The 22741-nt window shown below is 40.9% G+C and overlaps 1 protein-coding gene across 3 annotated transcripts in view; it reads right to left on the minus strand.

Annotated features, from left to right (window-relative positions):
* The window catches only part of LOC124614071, a 228608-nt gene that overhangs the window by 65975 nt on the left and 139892 nt on the right, over nucleotides 1–22741 (minus strand). For all 3 annotated transcript variants that reach the window (XM_047142907.1, XM_047142908.1, XM_047142909.1), the window contains exons 15-17: nucleotides 19165–19269; nucleotides 10994–11098; nucleotides 455–628 (exon numbers count right to left, since the gene is read on the minus strand). In XM_047142907.1, the coding sequence (XP_046998863.1) occupies nucleotides 455–628; nucleotides 10994–11098; nucleotides 19165–19269 (384 nt within the window). The remainder of the gene's footprint in view (nucleotides 1–454; nucleotides 629–10993; nucleotides 11099–19164; nucleotides 19270–22741) is intronic.

A 22741-nucleotide genomic window follows, 5' to 3' on the forward strand; every position in this document is an offset into this window, starting at 1 on the left:
AGAGATAGAAAGTGACTTCATTCAGAACTTCTCTTTCAAGAAAAGCATCAACAAAAATTAAGTAAACTGGAGTTTTTACTACATAAATAACACAGCTGCACTTTTGAACACACACTTGCACATCAATGAGGTGATGATGGAATATATAATTATTATTGCAGTTTTTGATAAATAGATATAATGAAACAACAGTTTTTACAAAATCTTCCTAACTTTGAAACTATAATACGTGGTATATGGAATTGTAATTGTTTTAACTCTCTGATCGCTAAACACAAAAGCATAGTTAGTTAAAAATTATGTCTTTGATATTGTTTATAGTTATAAGTTATTAACTTGAGGAGATTTTGTAACTTGACTGACAATAAATATATTATCGTGATGATGATGATGATGATGATGATCATCATCATCATCTCCATCATCACTTTCTGGCTTCATGTGCAGAAATTACCTGCGATTTTGCACCTAAGATCTTGACAATCTTTTTCTTCATAGCAGAGTTTGACGCTCTGTCAATTGCTTTCAGTGCAAAAGAAGCAACATCTTTGATGACTGTGTCACCCACATCTGCTTTAACTGAACCACCATGGATCAGTGGGTTCGGCATATCCATCTGCATAGTTGCCTGCATAACAGATGACAATCTGTAATACACCTATTCTGTATTATGTAAGCTAACAGTTAATATTCATTCCTTTTATTTACAGTGATGTGATAAAATAAATGTTTAAAATACAACTGAAAAAGTGTGCTTAAGATAAAAACTGGATTAATTTTGCATGTTATATCATGGCAATTATCATCAACTACCGGAAGACTTCTTAGAATATTATTGTTCTCTGAAAGCCATATGATGTATGGTGGAGGGTGCAGAGAGCACCAGTACCACCCCCACCCAGACGTTTTCCATTCACTAATGGTATCCAAGAAGAAAAACTGTTGGTACCCTATTGCATAAGCTCAAATTTCACTAATTTTAACATTGAGGTTATTACAAGAGATTCATGTTGGAGGAAATAGGAAATTTCTCGGTTTTATTTGGGATGTGGACAGCTGGAATTCTGAGAGCAAGACTCTCCACAATGAACGTCTCTCTTAACGTCCCCCAATGCTGTTTGTTGAGAATTCCTGTGACACACACACACACACACACACACACACACACACACACACACACTGACAAAACCCAAGAAGAATCAGGAAAGCTACTGTTTTTAACCTGTTTTATTTCTTCCATTAATCCTACACCGTAATGGTTCCAGGGTGATGAACAGTACCCAAGAACTGGTTGAACATGGGTCTTGCAAGCGTTCAAAGCAAGTGTGAATCACAGTTCACAAGGAAACCTCCAATAAATTTGGTGCTGATACCTGCCTTCCCCATCAGTAAATTTGTGGGGTTGTTCCACGTTAAACTGGCCAGACAGAAACTATTAGACCCTTGTAGGTGTTACTGATTGTAGCAACTTATCACCAGAATGAAATTTTCACTCTACAGCGGAGTGTGCGCTGATATGAAACTTCCTGCCAGGTCCGGCACACAGTTTTAATCTGCCAGGAAGTTTCTTAACTTACCATCAGTTCCATAGTCAAACAATATCGAATCTTATGACAAAGTAGGTTCTTGCAGTGACAGTCTTAAATAAATCAAACAATGGAAAATCCAGGATGGAATGTAACAATTTTATGAGAAGGAAAGTTGCTACTCACCATACAGTGGAGATGCTGAGTCGCAGCATCTCCGCTATATTGGGAGTCTTAAATAAATGTTTCACGTACTTCTTGCAACAGAGAAGTAACAGCACTCAAGATCACTACCAATGTTCTGCAGTCATATACATCCAGATAATCTCTGGTATCTTAGGGAAGTTCCTGACTTTGTGACATCTCCATGACATAATTCAGCCAACTAAATAAAGTACCTAAGGACCTATTAAAACCTCCTAAAATGGTGACAGAGAAAATCATCAAAAGCTTGATATCAAATAAAAATATGATGTGGCATGAATCCTGTGCAGCATTTATTTAATATCAAATCTTTTCATGTATTTACACACATAATAAGCATTATAGTTTCATAATAAACAGAGGGACAAACATACATTTGAACCAATGTGAGGATATCTCAGGTTTTATCAACATGACTGATTAACGGCCAATATAGACTATTTAGTAAGCGCAAAGATGTTGTCAAGAGCATTTATTGTTAATGCACTGGTAATAAAATTTTCATTCTGAATAAAAAATTAATTAGAAAAATATCTACTTGACAAGCAGTACATATCAACAGACACAAATAAATGATGAAATGTTCACTCGCTACTTGAATCAGTTGACTCTTCATCTGAAAAATGCAATGATTAAGGATTGGAGGTAGCATGTAAATCTCATTCAGGATGGGGTAAAAAATGTGCTACCAGAGTGTTCTAATGATGACTGAATTTTGAGATATGATATGAATATATATTTGTATGTAACTCATCCATTTATTTAAGGATGAAGATATAAGCAAAGAATGGAAAATCCAGGATGGAATGTAACAATATTATGAAAAGGATAGTTGCTACTCACCATATAGTGGAGAAGCTGAGTCGGAGATAGGCACAACAAAAAGACTGTCACAAAATAAGCTTTCAGCCAACAAGGCTTTTGTCAAAAATAGACAAGACATATACATACACATATGCAACTCTCTCAAACATGATGCGCGAGTGTATATATATGTCTCGTCTATTTTTGACAAAAGCCTTGTTGGCCGAAAACTTATTTTGTGACAGTCTTTTTATTGTGCCTCTCTGCAACTCAGCATTTCCACTATATGGTGAGCAGCAACTGTACTCTTGTGGTCTTCAGTCCAGAGACTGGTTTGATGCAGCTCTCCATGCTACTCTATCCTGTGCAAGCCTCTTCATCTCTGAATAACTATTGCAAACTACATCCTTCTGAATCTGCTTAGTGTATACATCTCTTGGTCTCCCTCTAGAATTTGTACCCTCCACACTTCCCTCCTATACTAAATTGGTGATGCCTCAGAAAGTTTCCTACCAACGATCCCTTCTTCTATTCAAGTTGTGCCACAAATTCATCTTCTCCCCAATTCTATTCAGTACCTCCTAATTAGTCACATGATCTACCCATCTAATCTTTAGCATTCTTCTGTAACACCACATTTCAAAAGCTTCTAAGGTCATCTCAATTAAGCGAGTTGCACTAACTGTACAACACATTTCTGTTTTCACATCATGCAGAGGCTTTGATATAATTGATTGATTTTCAAGGACTTTTTTCTTTAATTCTTTTTATCGTCTTTGGATCAACCACTTCATCATGCACAGACTGCAACAGTGAGTTGTTGCACTGGCATCATTCACCAGTAACCAAATTGGCTAGTCGGTGCACTACCATTACTTTTTAATGCTCCAGTTTGAGTCTGGGCACAGCTCTATGAGCAGATTCTGCCAACATGTCAGTTTGTAGAGCTAAGTGGCACACTGGTTTTCTTGAACTTCTTTCCAAGTCTGCTCTTTACTCCTCTAATCTACTGTCTGTTAAAATGGTGAAAGGTGTAATATACAATATGTACAAGAGCCAAGAGGGAATAATAAGAATGTTTGACCAAGAACGAACTCAGATTAAAAAGGATATATGACAGTAATGTAAACTTTCGCCCCTACTGTTCAATCTGTACACTGAAGAAGCAGCGATGGAAATAATCGAAAGGTTCCGGAGTGGAATTAAAATTCAAGGTGAAAGGACATCAACAATATGGTTCACTGATGACATTGTTATCCTGAATGAAAATGATGAAGAATTACAAGATCTGCTGAATGGAATGATCAGTCTAATGAGTACAGAATACAGACTGAGAGTAAAGACGAAAGTAATGAAAAGTAGCAGAAATGAGAACAGCGAGAAACTTAACATCAGGATTGATGGTCACAAAGTAGATGAAGTTAAGGAATTCTGCTACCTAGGCAGCAAAACAACCAATGACGGACAGAGCAACGAGGATATCAAAAGCACACAAGCACTGGCTCAGATAAGTCTATTAGTATCAAACATAGGCCTTAATTTGAGGGAGAAATTTCTGAGACTGTACATTTGGAGCACAGGATTGTATGTTAGTGAAACATGGACGGTGGCAAAATCTGAACAGAACAGAACTGAAGCATTTGAGGTGTTGGGCTACAGACGAATGTTGAGAATTAGGTGAACTGATAAAGTGAGCAAAGGATTATATGGAAAACACTGACAATGAGAAGGGACAGGATGATAGGACATCTCTTAAGACATCAGTGAACGAATTCCATGGTACTGGGAGCTGTAGAGGGCAAAAACTGCACAGAAAGACAGAGACTGGTATACATTCAGCAAGTAACTGAGGACGTAGGTTACAAGTGCTACTCTGAGATGAAGAGGTTGACACAGGAGAGGAATTGGTGGCAGGTCACATCAAACTGGTCAGAAGACTGATGACTAGACACCTTTTTCCAAAGCTGTTTCACAGAGGAACACCGCACTGCAGTTCCTTCTCTAAATCCTCGCACGAATGAAAAAATGGCTGACATAGATATAAGTATCCAAGGAATAGAAAAGCCACCAAAATCACTCAACAGAGGAAAGTCCACTGGACCTGACGGGATACCAGTTCGATTCTACAAAGAGTATGCGAAAGAACTTGCCCCCCCCCCCCCCCCCCCCTTCTAACAGCCGTGTACCGCAAGTCTCTAGAGGAACGGAATGTTCCAAATGATTGGAAAAGAGCACAGGTAGTTCCACTTTTCAAGAAGGGTCATCGAGCAGATGCGCGAAACTATAGGCCTATATCTCTGACATCATCTGTTGTAGAATTTTAGAATATGTTTTTTGCTCGGGTATCACGTCATTTCTGAAAACCCAGAATCTACTCTGTAGGAATCAACATGGATTCCGGAAACAGTGATCGTGTGAGACCCAACTCGCTTTTATTTGTTCATGAGACCCAGAAAATATTAGATACAGGCTCCCAGGTAGATGCCATTTTCCTTGACTTCCGGAAGGTGTTCGATACAGTTCCACACTGTCGCCTGATAAACAGAGTAAGAGCCTGTGGAATATCAGACCAGCTGTGTGGCTGGATTGAAGAGTTTTCAGCAAACAGAATACAGCATATTGTTCTCAATGGAGAGACGTCTACAGACATTAAAGTAACCTCTGGCATGCCACATGGGAGTGTTATGGGATCATTGCTTTTCACAATATATATATATAAATGACCTAGTAGATAGTGTCAGAAGTTCCATGCGGCTTTTCGCGGATGATGCTGTAGTATACAGAGAAGTTGCAGCATTTGAAAATTGCAGCGAAATGTAGGAAGATCTGCAGCGGATAAGCACTTGGTGCAGGGAGTGGCAACTGACCCTTAACATAGACAAATGTAATGTATTGCGAATACATAGAAAGAAGGATCCTTTATTGTATGATTACATGATAGCGGAACAAACACTGGTAGCAGTTACTTCTGTAAAATATCTGGGAGTATGCGTGCAGAACGATTTGAAGTGGAATGATCATATAAAATTAATTGTTGGTAAGGCGGGTACCAGGTTGAGATTCATTGGGAGAGTCCTTAGAAAATGTAGTCCATCATCAAAGGAGGTGGCTTACAAAATACTCATTCGACCTATACTTGAGTATTGCTCATCAGTGTGGGATCCAAACCAGGTCGAGTTGACAGAGGAGATAGAGAAGATCCAAAGAAGAGTGGTGCATTTTGTCGGGTTATTTGGTAAGCATGATAGCGTTACGGAGATGTTTAGCAAACTCAAGTGCCAGACTCTGCAAGAGAGGCGCTCTGCATCGCGGTGTAGCTTGCTGTCCAGGTTTCGAGAGCGTGCGTTTCTGGATGAGGCATCGAATATATTACTTCCCCCTACTTATACCTCCAGAGGCGATCACGGATGTAAAATTAGAGATTCGAGCATGCACAGAGATTTTCTGGCAGTCGTTCTTCCCGCGATCATACACGACTGGAACAGGAAAGGGAGGTAATGACAGTGGCACGTAAAGTGCCCTCCGCCACACACCGTTGGGTGGCTTGCGGAGTATAAATGTAGATGTAGATGTAGGCTCAAAAAAAGCTATGTCAGCTGCCACAATGTAGAGCACTCCCAGTCTGCCTATGGGAATACTGGTTTCTGTGCAAAGGCAAGTAGTATAATGCTTGTATTGTATTTGAAACACACTGTACACACAAACAAAAATGATTACAGTCTTTTGGATATTAGTCACAAAACGGTTGTACAAACAAGTAAGGGTAAATTCATTTATCTCGAATAGTAACAAAATATTAATCATGACTATAAAATACACATTAACATTTCCTTTATGACAGTTATGTTACTTTTTCACAACTGCATGCATCAAATTTGACAATGACATTGAAATTATGATTATGGGCACACAATTACCACAACCACAATGCAACTGCATTCCAACAATTTCTTTTAAAACATTATTGGTAATAAATGTACGCTTATTGAGTTAACTATTGCCAACTTAGTTCTCAAATTTCTGGTCAAAATCGTGAAGCGTTGCACTTGGTTGTGAAAACAATATGGTAAAAATGTATTCATAAAACTAAATAATATTTACTCTTACGATCTGTCTTAAAAATAATTATGCATTTCAGTGTTAACTTTAAGGGTTTGTTGTACAGCAAGACACACAATAGTGACACGACATTTACAAAATGATTAACACATACTCAGAAATTGGATTCATTTTACTGGCAAGAACTCCATAATACTGGGTGGATTTCCTAGAACAAGTTCCCAAAATAGCATACAACACACAGATTACTATTTAAAAATGAAATTAATTAAACTGTTATCTAGGTTCATTGTGTCCTTACAGAAATAAAGAATATCTAGAAGCCAGACATTAAATCCTCCAAAATAAGAAATAAAAACAGAGGAAGCTAACCCCTTAACCACTTGTAAGTAATTACTTATTACATGTATTATGTTTCTACCATTTCTTCCGTTTTATTTCTGTTTCAGGTACCTGCAGGAATCCTGAAGGAAATAGAAAAAGAACTGTGCAATGAGAATTGAAGAGTTACATTAAAATAGGGTTTAAGAAAAGTGCTCATGTTTTGATATTGTGTATTCATACTTAGGCATTTAAATATTAGTGCTTTTGTTGAGACAAACAACAAATCTCTGGTCCCCGTTATTTATCGTTTCAGTCATGTTTGATGTATTTTGGAGCTGGACTAGTTTGTGATTTTCAGCTTATATTTGCTTCAATTTCCCACATTGTGTATTCCTTCCCTTGCACTCATACAAAGGCAGAAGTAAGGTGAAGGACTGGAGCAGGTGTGAGCTGAAGGAGATGTAGACTGGTATAAAACGTAATTTGGCTCCAAAACATGTAGAATGTAACAGAGAAGATAGGCAATAATAAAGGAGGACCTTTTAACCTCAAGTAAACTCACCTAAATGTCACAATCATGGTAACCACTTGCAGAAATGTTGGCTAATAATAGTGATTTTATATATGCTAAATCTTTTTTATTAGTGTTTCTTATTTTATAGCTTACATGTCTTGCTGTTTTTATATATTTTATTTTTCCCTGTATGACTAACTGCTTCTTTATGATGAGCTTCTCTTTGTACAACAGTTTCATTTAATTGTTAAATTTTCTTTATTGATGTATTTTTTGTTTGGATATGTGTAATCTTTAGGTGTTAATATTGTTGTATAATATGATCCAAGGACAAATAAAAGTACTACTGTCCCACTAACAAGGGAAATCACCAACTTGACCTCGTATTTTGAGGAGGAAAAAGTACATGCGCCGTGTCAGCCTCAGCAATCAAACCCACAAAAAAATTCAGGTGGTAATTACAATAGGAGGCAGTACAACCTCCTGAACATAAAACTTTTAAACATGGGCACACAATAGTTCTCAGTCACTATGCTCTGCAGCAACCACTTAATGCCCGAGCGTGAAGGACTGTACAGAAGAGTGAGTGAGAGGTTTAAGACATACTGTTTTGAGATTGGTAACAGGCTTTGTTCACTGTGTCCGAGTGTATGATTTCTAACCTACAGGCGGTTCCAGAGATCTCTTTGCTTTAAACACTTTCCTATTGTGATTCACAAATACCATGTAAATGAATTAAATAAATGAATATGGTATTTAAGAAGTAGCATAGCATTATTCAATTATTAATGCTACTACTGTGCATTATTTTCTTTAGATTTTAAAGCTGGCACTACAGTGAAGTACATTTGCAGGAGATGCACCATTCTTCAATGTGACTGGTGTGGTTAAATTATAAACTGAAAATCATTAACTTAATTTACAATAATTCTTCAGTTGATTAGCTTTATTCATTTTGATTTTGCAACGTACATGCAGCTGCAAAATATCAGCATGAGAATATTTTTAAAAAATGTTGAACACATACTTTCATGAGCTTGACATATTACATGCTCATATTACTTACTATTTTTTGCTTACAAGGGAACCTCCCCATTGCACCCCCCCCCCCCCCCCTCCCCGCCTCCTCAGATTTAGTTATTTATAAGTTGGCAGACCGGGTAGGCCGTGAAAAACTGAACACTGATCAATCGAGAAAACAGGAAGAACTTGTGTGGAACTATGAAAAAATATACAAACTGAGTAGTCCATGCACAAGATACGCAATTCAAGAATAATGTGAGCGCAGGTGCGCCGTGGTCCCGTGGTTAGCGTGAGCAGCTGCGGAACGGGAGGTCCTTGGTTCAAGCCTTCCTCGAGTCCTTGGTTCAAGCCTTCCTCGAGTGAAAAGTTTACATTCTTTATTTGCACAAAGTTATGATCTGTCCGTTCGTTCATTGACGTCTCTGTTCACTGTAATAAGTTTAGTGTCTGTGTTTTGCGACCGCACCGCAAAACCGTGTGATTAGTAGACGAAAGGACGTGCCTCTCCAATGGGAACCGAAAACATTTGATTGCAAGGTCATAGATCAACTGATACTTCCAAAGGAAAACATATCTGATATATTCTATACGACACTGGTGGCGGCATGTGCGTCACATGATAGGAATATGTTGTTGACCCACCTAACTTGTACACTTGGGGAATGGGTAAAAAGATTCTCCTACCTTGCCCGATTTAGATTTTCTTGTGCATGTGATAATCATTCCCAAAAAGTGATGAAAACTTAAGAATTTGTCACATAAACTGAAAATAAAAAATTAAACTTTTCAGTCGAGGGAAGTCTTGAACCACGGACCTCTCGTTCCGCAGCTGCTCATGCTAACAACGGAACCACGGTGCTTCTGATCTTACACTGTCCTTGATATTGCCTATCTCTTGCATGGACTATTCAGTTTCTATATTTTGCTTATTTTTTCATAGTTCGACACAACTTCTTCCTGTTTTTTCGATTGCTCTGTGTTCAGTTTTTCAAGGCCTATCCACTGTGCCAACTTATAACTAAATCTGAGAGGGGTGCGATGGGGAGGTTCCCTTGTTAGAATAATGTGTTCTCAAGTGAAATTTCAAAGCATGTTGGGCAGATGTGCCTACTTCCCTTCCCCCACCTTCAACATCCTGCAAATTGGAGAGCCCTAGTCATCACTTCGCTGTACAGTACTTCATGCTTGGGACAAGGTGGCTGCAGCGGGGCAGAGTGAGTGACAAACAGCCAGTGCACACAAAAGTTTACAAACTGTACTTTCAGAAGGTCATAACTGCATACTATCAGAACTATGGCCCAAATTTCCAGACAGAATTGACAGCTGGGGCTGATAACTCACAAGTATACTTTTTCCTCCTTAAAATATGAGATCAAGTTGGTGATGTTTCCTTGTAAGTACTATTGCTTAATAAAGCTGAAAGCCAAAACAATATGTTACTTGTCAAAACCTTTTCTATTGTGTACGTCAATTTGTCATAGGATTTCACATTACCATCATACAAGGTGTTCGGAAATTCCTGTTACAAAATTATAGGAATTGCAGTGGAAAGTGAGTACATAATATTTTGAGTAGTAACTCTTGTCTGGAAACATCATCCAATGATGTACAGAGCGTCAAAGTTACAGGCATCGGCACCTGTAAATGTTTGTATATACAGGATGATTCTGTGATGATGATACAAACTATCAAGATGATGGAGATGGATGCAGGTATCAATGTGAGAGAAGGGTCCCTGGTTCGTAAACAAATGAGCCGAAAAATACAACTGTAAACCATTCTGATACCTCTGATAGTGGAATACATGTACTGGTATTGTTGTTGCTAAGAATGTAGAGTATGGAAATTTCAGACGTGGTATTATGGACCAAAACAAGAAAAAATGTCTGGCAAACATGGGCTCTAAAATACATACCTGAGGAGTTATGAGCATCTGTTCTTCTTTGCTAGTGTGCAACACTGTATTAGTGCTCACAGCTCTTAAGGTATGCATTTTAAATACCATGTCTATTAGAAATTTTTTCTCGTTTCAGTCCACACTACTACCTCTGAAAGTTTCCTGCCGTAATCTTAGCAACAACAGTACTGGTGCATGTATTCCACTGTCAGAGGTATAAGAATGGTTTCCACTTATAACTTTTGACTCATTCATTTCCGATACAGGGACCCATACCTCAAATTGATACATTTATCACTCAGTAGTACCTCTAGATGACATTTCCGGACATGGGTTCCTAGTACCCCTCTACAAGTCCTAGAAATTTATAACAGGAATTTCCGAGCATGTTGTGTACAGGACACCACTGCAATCAGAAAACAGTAAGTAACACATCACCTGCAACTTTCTTACTGTGTGACAAGAATAGAAAAGAAAGAGAAAATATGGTTAGCAACACAATGTTTTATGGCAGAAAATGCAAATACATATCTTGCTTCTTTTTGTGTTTATGTCAGCCGTTCGACACTGCACAATACTGCTATATTGATAACTTAGCTTTTTAATAAATGATATAGTATAAAAAAATCTGACTGTACTCACTCTCTTCTTGCGAGCCTGTGGTTTTGGTGAACACTGGGAGGAGGTCAGCTCGCGATGGTTTGCCCAGGCCTGGACTAGCACTTTCACTTTGCAGATGTGGTTCACCTGAACCAAGAGAGAAGCCTCAAATTTCCACAATCATCAAATGTATCATATTCCACATATAAAATGGTGAATGAGCCAAGTTTATAATTAGCAGGTGGAACACTGCAGGCAGACTAGTGTTCATCTCACACTGTTAATTAGGAGGAAACATCTCTGTTCTTCTTCTTACATCACTCAATTGTTGTTTTTATCATAGATGTAACCTTACTGTTTTCAGAAACCGCAGTCACTTGTTTGTATATTCGGAAAATTAGAAATCTGTTAATTATGAAAGTTGGAGTTACGCAGACTTTACATACATGACTCCAAATATTCTATTATATCATACAAGGGGCTAATAAGGTTTCTTTATTTTCCAGAATGAGATTTTCACTCTGCAGCGGAGTGTGCGCTGATATGAAACTTCCTGGCAGATTAAAACTGTGTGCCCGACCGAGACTCGCACTTGGGACCTTTGCCTTTCGTGGGCAAGTGCTCTACCAACTGAGCTACCGAAGCACGACTCACGCCCGGTACTCACAGCTTTACTTCTGCCAGTACCTCGTCTCCTACCTTCCAAGCTTTACAGAAGCTCTCCTGCGAACCTTGCAGAACTAGCACTCCTGAAAGAAAGGATATTGCGGAGACATGGCTTAGCCACAGCCTGGGGGATGTTTCCAGAATGAGATTTTCACTCTGCAGCGGAGTGTGCGCTGATATGAAACTTCCTGGCAGATTAAAACTGTGTGCCCGACCGAGACTCGAACTCGGGACCTTTGCCTTTCGCGGGCAAGTGCTCTACCAACTGAGCTACCGAAGCACGACTCACGCCCGGTACTCACAGCTTTACTTCTGCCAGTACCTCGTCTCCTACCTTCCAAGCTTTGCAGAAGCTCTCCTGCGAACCTTGCAGAACTAGCACTCCTGAAAGAAAGGATATTGCGGAGACATGGCTTAGCCACAGCCTGGGGGATGTTTCCAGAATGAGATTTTCACTCTGCAGCGGAGTGCGCGCTGATATGAAACTTCCTGGCAGATTAAAACTGTGTGCCCGACCGAGACTCGAACTCGGGACCTTTGCCTTTCGCGGGCAAGTGCTCTACCAACTGAGCTACCGAAGCACGACTCACGCCCGGTACTCACAGCTTTACTTCTGCCAGTACCTCGTCTCCTACCTTCCAAGCTTTACAGAAGCTCTCCTGCGAACCTTGCAGAACTAGCACTCCTGAAAGAAAGGATATTGCGGAGACATGGCTTAGCCACAGCCTGGGGGATGTTTCCAGAATGAGATTTTCACTCTGCAGCGGAGTGTGCGCTGATATGAAACTTCCTGGCAGATTAAAACTGTGTGCCCGACCGAGACTCGAACTCGGGACCTTTGCCTTTCGCGGGCAAGTGCTCTACCAACTGAGCTACCGAAGCACGACTCACGCCTGGTACTCACAGCTTTACTTCTGCCAGTTTGTTTTTGAATATCTGGGCAGTTCCAATTTCCTGACTAACGTCTACCAGATAGCTATAGTCTACTGCACTAGAATAAAAAATCCCTTTCTGAACCATAGTCATGAATGCATAGTCTAAATGTAAATTATTTTTGCGTCTAGTGTTGTGTTAGTGATTTATTCGTTCATCCATCCTTCTTATAAACCACAAATGCCATTAGGCTGAAAATGCATTTGCACTGCACGTAAATGTAACAATCCAAAGATCTCTGAAGAGACGCGTGTGTGTGTGTGTGTGTGTGTGTGTGTGTGTGTGTGTGTGTGTGTGTGTGTGTGTGTGTGTATGGGCACTCAACGGCACAGTTATCAGCACCCCACTCTAACTCACATGCCCTAAAACAACAGAGAAATAGTAAAAGTAGCTATAGATGATATTAAAACAAAAGTAAAACAATAAAGAAGCTAAAAGAAAGGCACAGGGAAATGAAACTGGATGACCACTTGCAAAAAACATGGGTAAGCCACTCATCCTGTTAACACATTAAAACCATCTCCCTAAAATCCTGGGGAATATATTGGACAATTCACAAAATTTTAAAACTCGAAAGACATTCATTTGAATGTTACTTAAGACAGATGGCAGATCTGTTGGTAAATCCACCACAACCCATTGCTCACAAAATAAAACACAGTCCAATAAAATGTGGCACACAGTAATCTGTATGCAACATGCACCATGCATTGGAGGGTCCCCTCGCCAGAGCACGAAGCCACGCATCACAGAGCTGTGGCCTATGCGGAGATGAGTAAGGAGGACCTTGTCCCATCGATGTGGCTGGAAGGAGATGGTATGCCACAGCCATGCTGTGGGCTTTACTAGACAAAGCTTAATGTTTGTCACTTACAGCCACTCATTCTTCCACCGATGCAAGACTCAGGATCTCAACAGCGGGGCTATAGTATGCAGGGTAATGGCATACTAAAGAAACTGAGGATTATGACATGTCTCCTTGGCTGCTAGATCCACCTTTTCATTCCCTGAAATATCCATGTGCCCTGGTATCCAGCAGAAAGACACCTTCTTTCCCAGTTGTTGCAGCTGCAGGAGGGCATCCTGGGTATTATGGACTACTTTGCTCCAGTGCCTCTACGATCGAATATAATCCTGCATCAAAGACAGTAAAGTCTTCAGGCAGTTGGACCTTGAGGACGCGATTTGGAAAACAACAAGGCAATCAACTGAGGACCCCTGTTTGGATCCATCCATAAAGACAGCTACATAGTTGTGGTGCTCAGAGAAAATGTCAGAAAATATCACATTCCAAACAGAAGCAGCAGTGCATTCTCTCCTAGACTGCACAAAATCTAAAATTACTCTGGGTCTCTGCAGTAAACATGGTGGCAGATGGTTAAAACCATAGATTTCAGGTTGTACTTGCTCCGCACTGAATGACTCAAGCACATGCTGCCCGTGGATCCCAAGTGGCTTTGTGGCTCGTGGACAGTTGGAGAAAAGATGTTCCAGAGGCGGACGTACAACAGTACGGTATGCGGACGAAGCGGGAGCTGCAGGGAGCTTACATGCCTGACACACCATGAGGAGCTGCCGCCAGATGGTGAGAGGTGGTTCCCCAACCTCAGCACAGAGACTGAGTATGGGGGTGATTCTAGAAGCTCCCGTGGCCAACTGAGCCCCTCATGGTGGACAGCATCAGTAATCTTCAAATAAGAAGGCCTCACAAATCTATACACAGTGCAAGTCACAAACCCATTAAAGTCCTACAAACCTGGAGCTGACGTGTCTACTCCCCAAGACATGTGGCTGGTACAGTGACGTGTTTGTAGGAAACCATAATGAATAGCCACCTCTAGCAGGGTCAGGTTGTCGACAGTGGACCAAAATCTCTGGAATCCACATTGAGAGTGGCTAAGGAGTTGCCTGGTCTCTAGCAACCAGATCAGATGATGGTTAACCATTTGCTCCAGGATCTTTCCTACACAGCTCATTGAGGCAATACCCCTGTAACTACTGGGACACGTACATTCCTTTCCTGGTCTGAGGAGAGATATCAGAATTGCCTCCTTCTACAAGTTGGGAAAGTTGCCTGTCTGCCACATAAGATTAAAAATTTTGAGGAGGGTTTCCTTTGGCACTGGTGGCAAACGTTGACGCATGCAGTACCTGATTTGGTCGTAATTGTGTGCAGCAGTGTCACGCGTCTCATACAGAGCTGATTCCAGTGCCCACATGGAGAAAGGGAAGTTGTAGGGCTCAGAAGTGTTGGATTCAAAGTCTACCTTGCCCCTCTCCACAGTTGCACGGTAGTGGCAAAACATCAGATCTTGGCTGGAATGGGCAGTAGTTTTCACAAAATGCTCTGCCAGCATCTGAGCGATGTCTCTGGGCATTGTTTGAAGACACCCCTGTTTCAGGACTTCTGCTAGTGGTAAATGACTGTGTTTACAGGAAATCCTCTGGATGGCTTACCATACTTTTGTACAAGTGGAATCGTTGACAGAGTCCAGGAACTCTTGCCCTGACTTTTTCTTGCTCTCCATAATTAGGCGTTGAGCCTTGGCTCTCGGGACTTGAAAGGCTGGGAGGTTGTCTGCAGGTGGGCAGCATTTAACCATCGAAGAGCTGCACGCCTATACTGGATCACTGAATGACACTCGTCAATCCAACAAGGTACAGGTCATCTCCTATGATGACATATAGACTTTTGGATAGATAAGTGAGCAGCCTGACGTGGTCCACCCATTCCTGGATGCTGTCGTAGTGTTCGAACACAGCCAGATGACTCAACAGCATCCAGTTAGCGCTGCTGACCGATCTGCAACGGCTGGAGAGTAGAGAGAAAGGTTAGTGGCTGAATATGACCCTGTAGCAGCACATAAATGAGTGGGAGTGCCAGTGACAAAGTTTGGTTTATGGGCGCTCAACAGTGTAGTCATCAGCACCTGTAAAAGTCCCAATTTTTACACAGTCAAATCAAGCCACTGTCACGATTCATGATGATGATGATGATGATGATGATGATGATGATGACAATGATAAAATGATGAGGACAACAGAAACACCCAGTCCCCACGTAGAGAAAATCCCAACCCGGCCGGGAATCAAACCCGAGACCCCGTGATCCAGAGGCAGCAACGCTAGCCATTAGACCACGAGCTGCGGACGTGGGAGTACCAGTGTTTAGGATGCACAGCTCTTGGGATATCATGCGGCCCTCCAAAACCTGATGACGAGGGCAAGCAGAGATTGGGCTCCACAAGATGTGATGAGTATTAAAGCCTCCCAAGAGGAGAAAGAAGCCTCCCAAGAGGAGAAATGGGTCTGTGAGAGCTTCAGAGTCTACTGCATCAGATGGAGGTAAATACAGCAAGTAAACTGTGATCCTCAGACACATGTCAATTTCAACTGCAACTGCTTGCAGGTCAGTAGCCAGGGGTAGAGCAGAGGAGTGGAGGGAGAGCAGAGGACAGGTGTCCATCTTTTACAAACACGGCAACCCCTCACTTGGTCCTTCCCCAGTCAGATCATCCTTATGATAAGACTGTATAGCCCTGTAGGAAACGGGATATCAGATGCTTTGAAATGTGTTTCTTGCAAACAGATGCACAATGGATGTTCATGTGCTACAAGCTTCAGTTCCTCCACATGTCCTGAACCCAGTTATGTTCTATTGGAGGATTGGAGCCATTTATCATGGGGTATGCACTTTCACCCTGTCTTTCCACCTTACAGGGGAACCTACTGTTTGAGACAGCTCAGCTTTGGAGCGGGATGACTGCCCCAGTCCGACATCAAGGTCCGTTAACTCTGATGAAGAATCATGAGGTATGTCAGAGGACGAGTTTGACATTGTCGAGCAGTTGACTTTCCAGTTCTGTTAGTGGTTGACACTTTGTCTTGGATTGTTTGCCCTGACTGGGCTTTGGGGTCACAACTGCGGCCATGGTAGTAGTAGCAGCACTGGACAGTGGACCAAACTGAACCTTTGGAGGGACAGGGAGCTCCACAACAGCTGCAACCACAGCCTTTTCTGAAGACCAGGATGAATGTATGGGCTTCGAAGTAACTGCAGCAGAACAAGTGCACTGGCAAATGCAGGTACTAGTGCTAACACTCAAGATCTCCATTTGTCTAACAGCATCAGTTTTAAGGACTGGCTGTATACGAACAGATGCAAAGGAGATAGCGAACATCAGGGGCTGCATGGCCTTATAGAGTTTTTTTTGGCCTTTCCTTACAAGATATGTTTAGTTGTTTTTATTTCCTGCATCTTCCTTTCTTCAAGAAAGACACTACAGTTCCTACTCCAGACAGTGTGATCCCCAGAGCAGGTGATGCACTTTACAGGAGATGAATAACCAACTCCTTCATGAGCGGCCTTCTCACATTTGCCACAAGTGGCTTCTTTACATCTGACAGTAGTGTGCCCAAAGCACTGCCACTTAAAACAGCACATTGGGTTTGGGAAATAAGGCCATAGGCTGAGACAAAGGGAACCTGCCTTGACATGCTCTGGAAGTTTCATGGTGTTGAACATAATTATAAAAGAGTATGATTTCACTAAATCACCATCCACCCTTTTTATTATATTTTGTACATCAACAGTGTCTTCTTGGGCCCACTCATTTTTCAATTCTTCTCTGGGAATGTCAATGAGGTCCCTAGAAGTCACAAAACCTTCATTGTAGTTAAGGTGCCTTGCAGTTCTGTCTTTCAAAGGTTCCCTCTAAGGTTTTTTGGATACAGAAGAGTAAAACCTTTTGAAAACTACCCCCTTCCCACTTGATGATAGAAAACACATATGAGGACTGGCTGCACAAGTCTTTTTGTTTGACCAGTGGCCCACCCCTTACATTGGGAGGAGGAAGAGAAAACTTCGAAGGATCCACCCTGGCCCCATGAGCAGCTAGGGAAATAAAAGTCCGCCTAGCCCTGCATGTTCAAGTAAGCCTTATACAACTGAGGTGCGGCAGGTTCTGCAGAGATTGTCCGCTAACGACTGTTCCATCTCAACAACCGTGCATCTCATTGGCATGCAACATACCTTAAAATTAAGATTTTTTTTTATAGAGGTTTTCAACATCCTCGCAATTTGGTTGATCAAGCCAAGATCCTCGTTCCCTGTGACAACATTCCATGGCCATGCCACATGATGGTCGCTAAAGCATGCCCAGAGCTTACGGTGACAGGGGGCCAATGGTGCTTACCAATCCCCAGCTCAGGAACCCCAGGATCGCCAAGCACGTACTCAGCAAATGAATGCTCAGCCACTGAGGGGCTGAAGAGTCTTCTGTAAGATGTTCACCTATAAACTTCACACAACATTCTTACCACACATTTCTATAAAATAAATAATTTTTCATCTTGGTTGAATTGCCCCATTAGGTTGAACCATGGGATCATATTGAGTGAAAGTACACAAAGTATGTTAGCAATACCATCAGCAAGTCAACACAGCGAGAGAGATTTTTAGGCGCAAAGCAGCCACACTGAGCTTTCTGGTTAACTTCTCCATATGCTGATGCCTTCACAGTTTATTTTTCATCTGGATGCCTAGGAACCTTCCAAAATGTTACCATGGCCACGGGAGAATGCATTTGGGTGTTTGTGTGGTAGTGTGTATGAATGTGTGTACTATCGCTGGAAAAAACGAGCTATTGCTCGAAAGCTAGTGTGGATGCTGTTTTCTGTTTTGTGTTACTGTGTTCCATGCATCGATCCACTACAGGTAAATGGTTGCCTTTCCCTTAATGTAGGTATTGCACCACCCAGGCATTTCCATTACTGTTATAAATACCAAGATCTTTCGTAAAATAAAAATTGGTCATCAAAACTTAAGTTACTGTCCAAATAATAAGAATTTGGGAAACACAGCCTATACTATAATTCTGGTGTTTACAAGATAATCGTTGTCCAAAAACAAATTGCAGAATAGGAAGTAAGCATGCATTTACTTGGGTGATATCGGAGCGCTCTGCTACATTTCAAGGTCAACATACAAATTACAAGTTTAAAATTTTTACTGTATTTATCTTATAAGATTAGGTTCAGAATTCAACAATCTTCTGTTAATTTTAAAAAAAAATATTCATTCTTTTCCATGGTCATTAGGAAAAAGGTATTTTTAAAAAATGTGCTGTGCCATCTAGCAGTCTTTAACCCAAAAATGTGGTTGACAGATGTTTGCAGATACGAATAAATTACAGACATTGGCTGCAACGTGGCATTGACTGAAACTAATGGGGAAAGTTGGAAATTTGTGCAGGACTAGAATTCGAACATGGGTCTCTCGTTTACTACGCAGATGCTCTGCCACTAAGCCATCTGGACACAGTGGTCATTGCAACTGTATGGACTACCTAGCACACCTCAGATCCAAATTCTAACTTATTCAAACAAACTAATGTAGTGCTCCTTGTCCATTACTCTCATTACTTGTGGCATTTCGCTGATTCCCAGAAGAGTTCAAGCCTGATGTGCACCTGCAATTGTTTTTGCAGCCAGGAACACTAAAATAATAATTAAATCCTTCTGGGCAGATTTCAATTTTCACAAATTTGCAGTTTCAAAACCTCTACACAACCCAAGAAATAAATGAAATTTAAGTTAAAGAAGTCAAAACTTACTGAGTCTTCTTTCAAGTCACACTCATCAGCATTGTCATCAGCTTCTTTCAGGCAAGTCGTTTCACCAGTTTCTACAGTAAGGTGGTACAAAATTCCCGCAACAACCTGGAAAATAAAATTTGTTAGTAAATTTTGGCAGTGGAGATTTTATAATCATATGATGAATATCATGTGGTAAAAATATGCCAAAGTTGCATCAGGCTGACACTCTGACTTGTCACCACTGGACTACTTTGAGGTGTTACGTGCAAGAGACACCTATAAGTCAAAAGGCATGAAAGTGAAAGTAGGTTCGCAAAGCAACATGACTACTTCTCAGGAGGTCAATACTGCATCTCATTTTTAAAAATCAGATTTTATCAGAAAAAAATATTTTCAGTATTTCATACTTTTAAGAAAAAGAATTTCTCTCTTAGCTGAATAAATAGTGTGGGTACTGATATACAATGAACAGAACTGTTGTTGTTGTTGTCTTCAGTCCAGAGACTGGTTTGATGCAGCTATCCATACTACTCTATCCTGTGCAAGCTTCTTCATTTCCAAGTAACTACTGCACCCTACATCTTTCTCAATCTGCTTAGTGTATTCATCTCTTGGTCTCCCTCTACAGAACTATACACCTTATTTATTAAACAAAACACTTTACAAATAGTAATTTAACTTACATATGTCATGTTCACAAGTTTAAACACACTTGAACTTTATGTCTGTGATGTATCTGGAACAATGGTATAAGGTATAGCAGCAGTCAAATGTAAGAACAGTCTAATAAAGAAATCGTCTTCCAACCTTTTTGAAAGTTTTTCATGGAGTGCAGAATGAAATAAGATGTTTGTATGTCAAACAGATGACTCCCATTTTTGTGTCTGGAGGCCAGCAATAGTTGAAAAACTAAAAATGATTGAATCTTCAGTTTCTTCCAGCATATTTGTTGATTGAACAGTCCACAGGTATATCGCCAGTTCATAGTGACCAACGGACACAGAAATACAGCCATCAGACAGGTTGCCTTCATGAGGTACCCTAATGCACTGACTGATCTCCTGGGGGGTGCATGGTTAACTTACATCCTCTCCTCACAAGAGCTGTTCTCTATGTAGTCTGTGCCTGGAGGCATGCTTCAGCACAGCTGTGGAGGTGAACTACTTTGGTGAATGTGGCCGGCCATGAAGCACGAGTGTAGAAGATCGATGCTGATAACATCAGTGGCCAAGTAGACTAACATATCCTAACAAGCACTGTTAGACTGAAAGTCATTCAATGGAACATGAACGTGCCAGGATTTTAGAATAAACTTCAAAATATTGGGATAGCACCATCCGAGATGCCGTGGAAATACGCACCAGGGACAGTCTCATCACCGGGATTGCAGTTATAATCTTGGAAAACAGAACGGGGTCCAAGTTAGAAGATATTCAACAAACAACATTCTGGCGGCTAGGCCAGACAGAGTAACTACACCTATGCTACATTAACCTGATTGCCCTCCTCTGTGTCACCAGCCACAGAAGCTGATACAATTCATCTTCATGCCAACGCAAGCCCTCAGGTGTGGACCATGTAGAGTACGGCTTGTGGGGAGGGGGATATAATTTTGCTGTGCATCCCCAGGAGGTCAGTACGTTACGGTACCTGACGATGGCAACACGTCTGATACCCAAAATACTGTGTTGAATAACTAATCTTATGTTGCTATAACTTGTACCTGACAATATAACTTTTTGAAGTTTATTATGAATACATCTGTGTGAGTTATGTAGTATTGGGATCAGCTTTCTTTGTGAATTCAGTAACCTATACTTTTTTCTGCCTATGGTCAGTAATTTTGGGACCAGCAGAGAAACTCTCCTATCAAAACACAAAAAAGGTGAATGTGTTCCTCTTTAAAAGACTTATAGAAAACTGTGGAACCAGCTGTCTCAATCCTCATTCTGTCTTCCTCACCAAAAGTTTTGGTGATCATGTTCATGCTCTTTGAACACAGAATATTCAACATCCTTTTACTCAGTCTCTTTGTACTTAAGCCGTCATACTTAGCAGCTCCCTCTCACTGACACTGTCTATATATGTCTCTCTCCCACTGTCTTTTCTTCACGTTAATTTCCAGTATATCCCACTATCTGCTTTTCTCTCTCTTTCCCACTGACACTGTCTCCACCATACCTCAGCAGTTCAAAAATTCTGGCGAGTCCAACTATTTTTTTCTCCTATGCCCACGTTTTAAATTTCAGTCTGTGAGTGGCCAGAACCCCTCAGCCTACGTGTGGTCTCCACTCATCTGTATTTTTCATTTCCACTGTATCCTCTCTCTTTTGCTCCCATTGCTTGTCTCCATACACCTCTCCTTCTCTTTTACTGCCAGTGTCTCTCACTGACAATCAATACCTCCTCTCGCTCTCTGGCTCCCACTGCTACCCTCCACGATGCCCTCCAACACTAAATAGGTGATCCCTTGATGCCTCAGAACATGTCCTACCAATCGATCCCATCTTCTAACCAAGTTGTGCCACAAACTCCTCTTCTCCCCAATTCTATTCAATATCTCCTCATTAGTTATGTGATCTACCCATCTAATCATCAGCATTCTTCTGTAGCACCACATTTCAAAAGCTTCTATTCTCTTCTTGTCGAAACTATTTTTCGTCCATGTTTCACTTCCATACGTGGCTACACTCCATACAAATACTTTGAGGAATGACTTCCTGACATTTAAATTTATACTCGATGTTCACAAATTTTTCTTCTTCAGAAACGCTTTCCTTGCCATTGCCAGTCTACATTTTATATCCTGTCTACTTCGACCATCATCAGTTATTTTGCTCTGCAAATAGCAAAACTCATTCACTTGTTTAAGCGTCTCATTTCCTAATCTATTACCCTCAGCATCACCAGATTTAATTCGACTACATTCCATTATCCTCATTTTGCTTTTGTTGATGTTCATCTTATACCCTCCTTTCAAGACACTGTCCATTCCATTCAACCGCTCTTCCGAGTCCTTCGCTGCCTCTGACAGAATTACACTGTCATCGGCAAACCTCAAAGTTTTTATTTCTTCTCCATGGATTTTAATACCTACTCTGAACTATTCTTTTGTTTCCTTTACTGCTTGCTCAATATACAGATTGAACAGCATCAGGGAGAGGCTACACCCCTGTCTCACTCCCTTCCCAACCACTGCTTCCCTTTCATGTCCCTCGACACTTATAACTGCCATCTGGTTTCTGTAGAAATTGAAAATAGCCTTTTGCTCCCTGTATTTTACCCCTGCCACCTTCAGAACTTGAAAGAGAGTATTCCAGTCAATGTTGTCAAATGCTTTCGCTAAGTCTACAAATGCTAGAAACGTAGGTATGCCTTTCCTTAATCTTCAATCTATCTTTAATCTATCTTCTAAGATAAGTTTCAGTATTGCCTCACGTGTTCCAACATTTCTATGGAATCCAAACTGATAGTTCGGTAATTTTCACATCTGTCACCACCAGCTTTCTTTAGGATTGGAATTATTATATTCTTCTTGAAGTCTGAGGGAATTTCCCCTGTCTCATATATCTTGCTCACCACATGGTAGATTTTT

Source organism: Schistocerca americana, chromosome 4 (assembly GCF_021461395.2).
Source record: "Schistocerca americana isolate TAMUIC-IGC-003095 chromosome 4, iqSchAmer2.1, whole genome shotgun sequence".
NCBI classification, from domain to species: domain Eukaryota; kingdom Metazoa; phylum Arthropoda; class Insecta; order Orthoptera; family Acrididae; genus Schistocerca; species Schistocerca americana.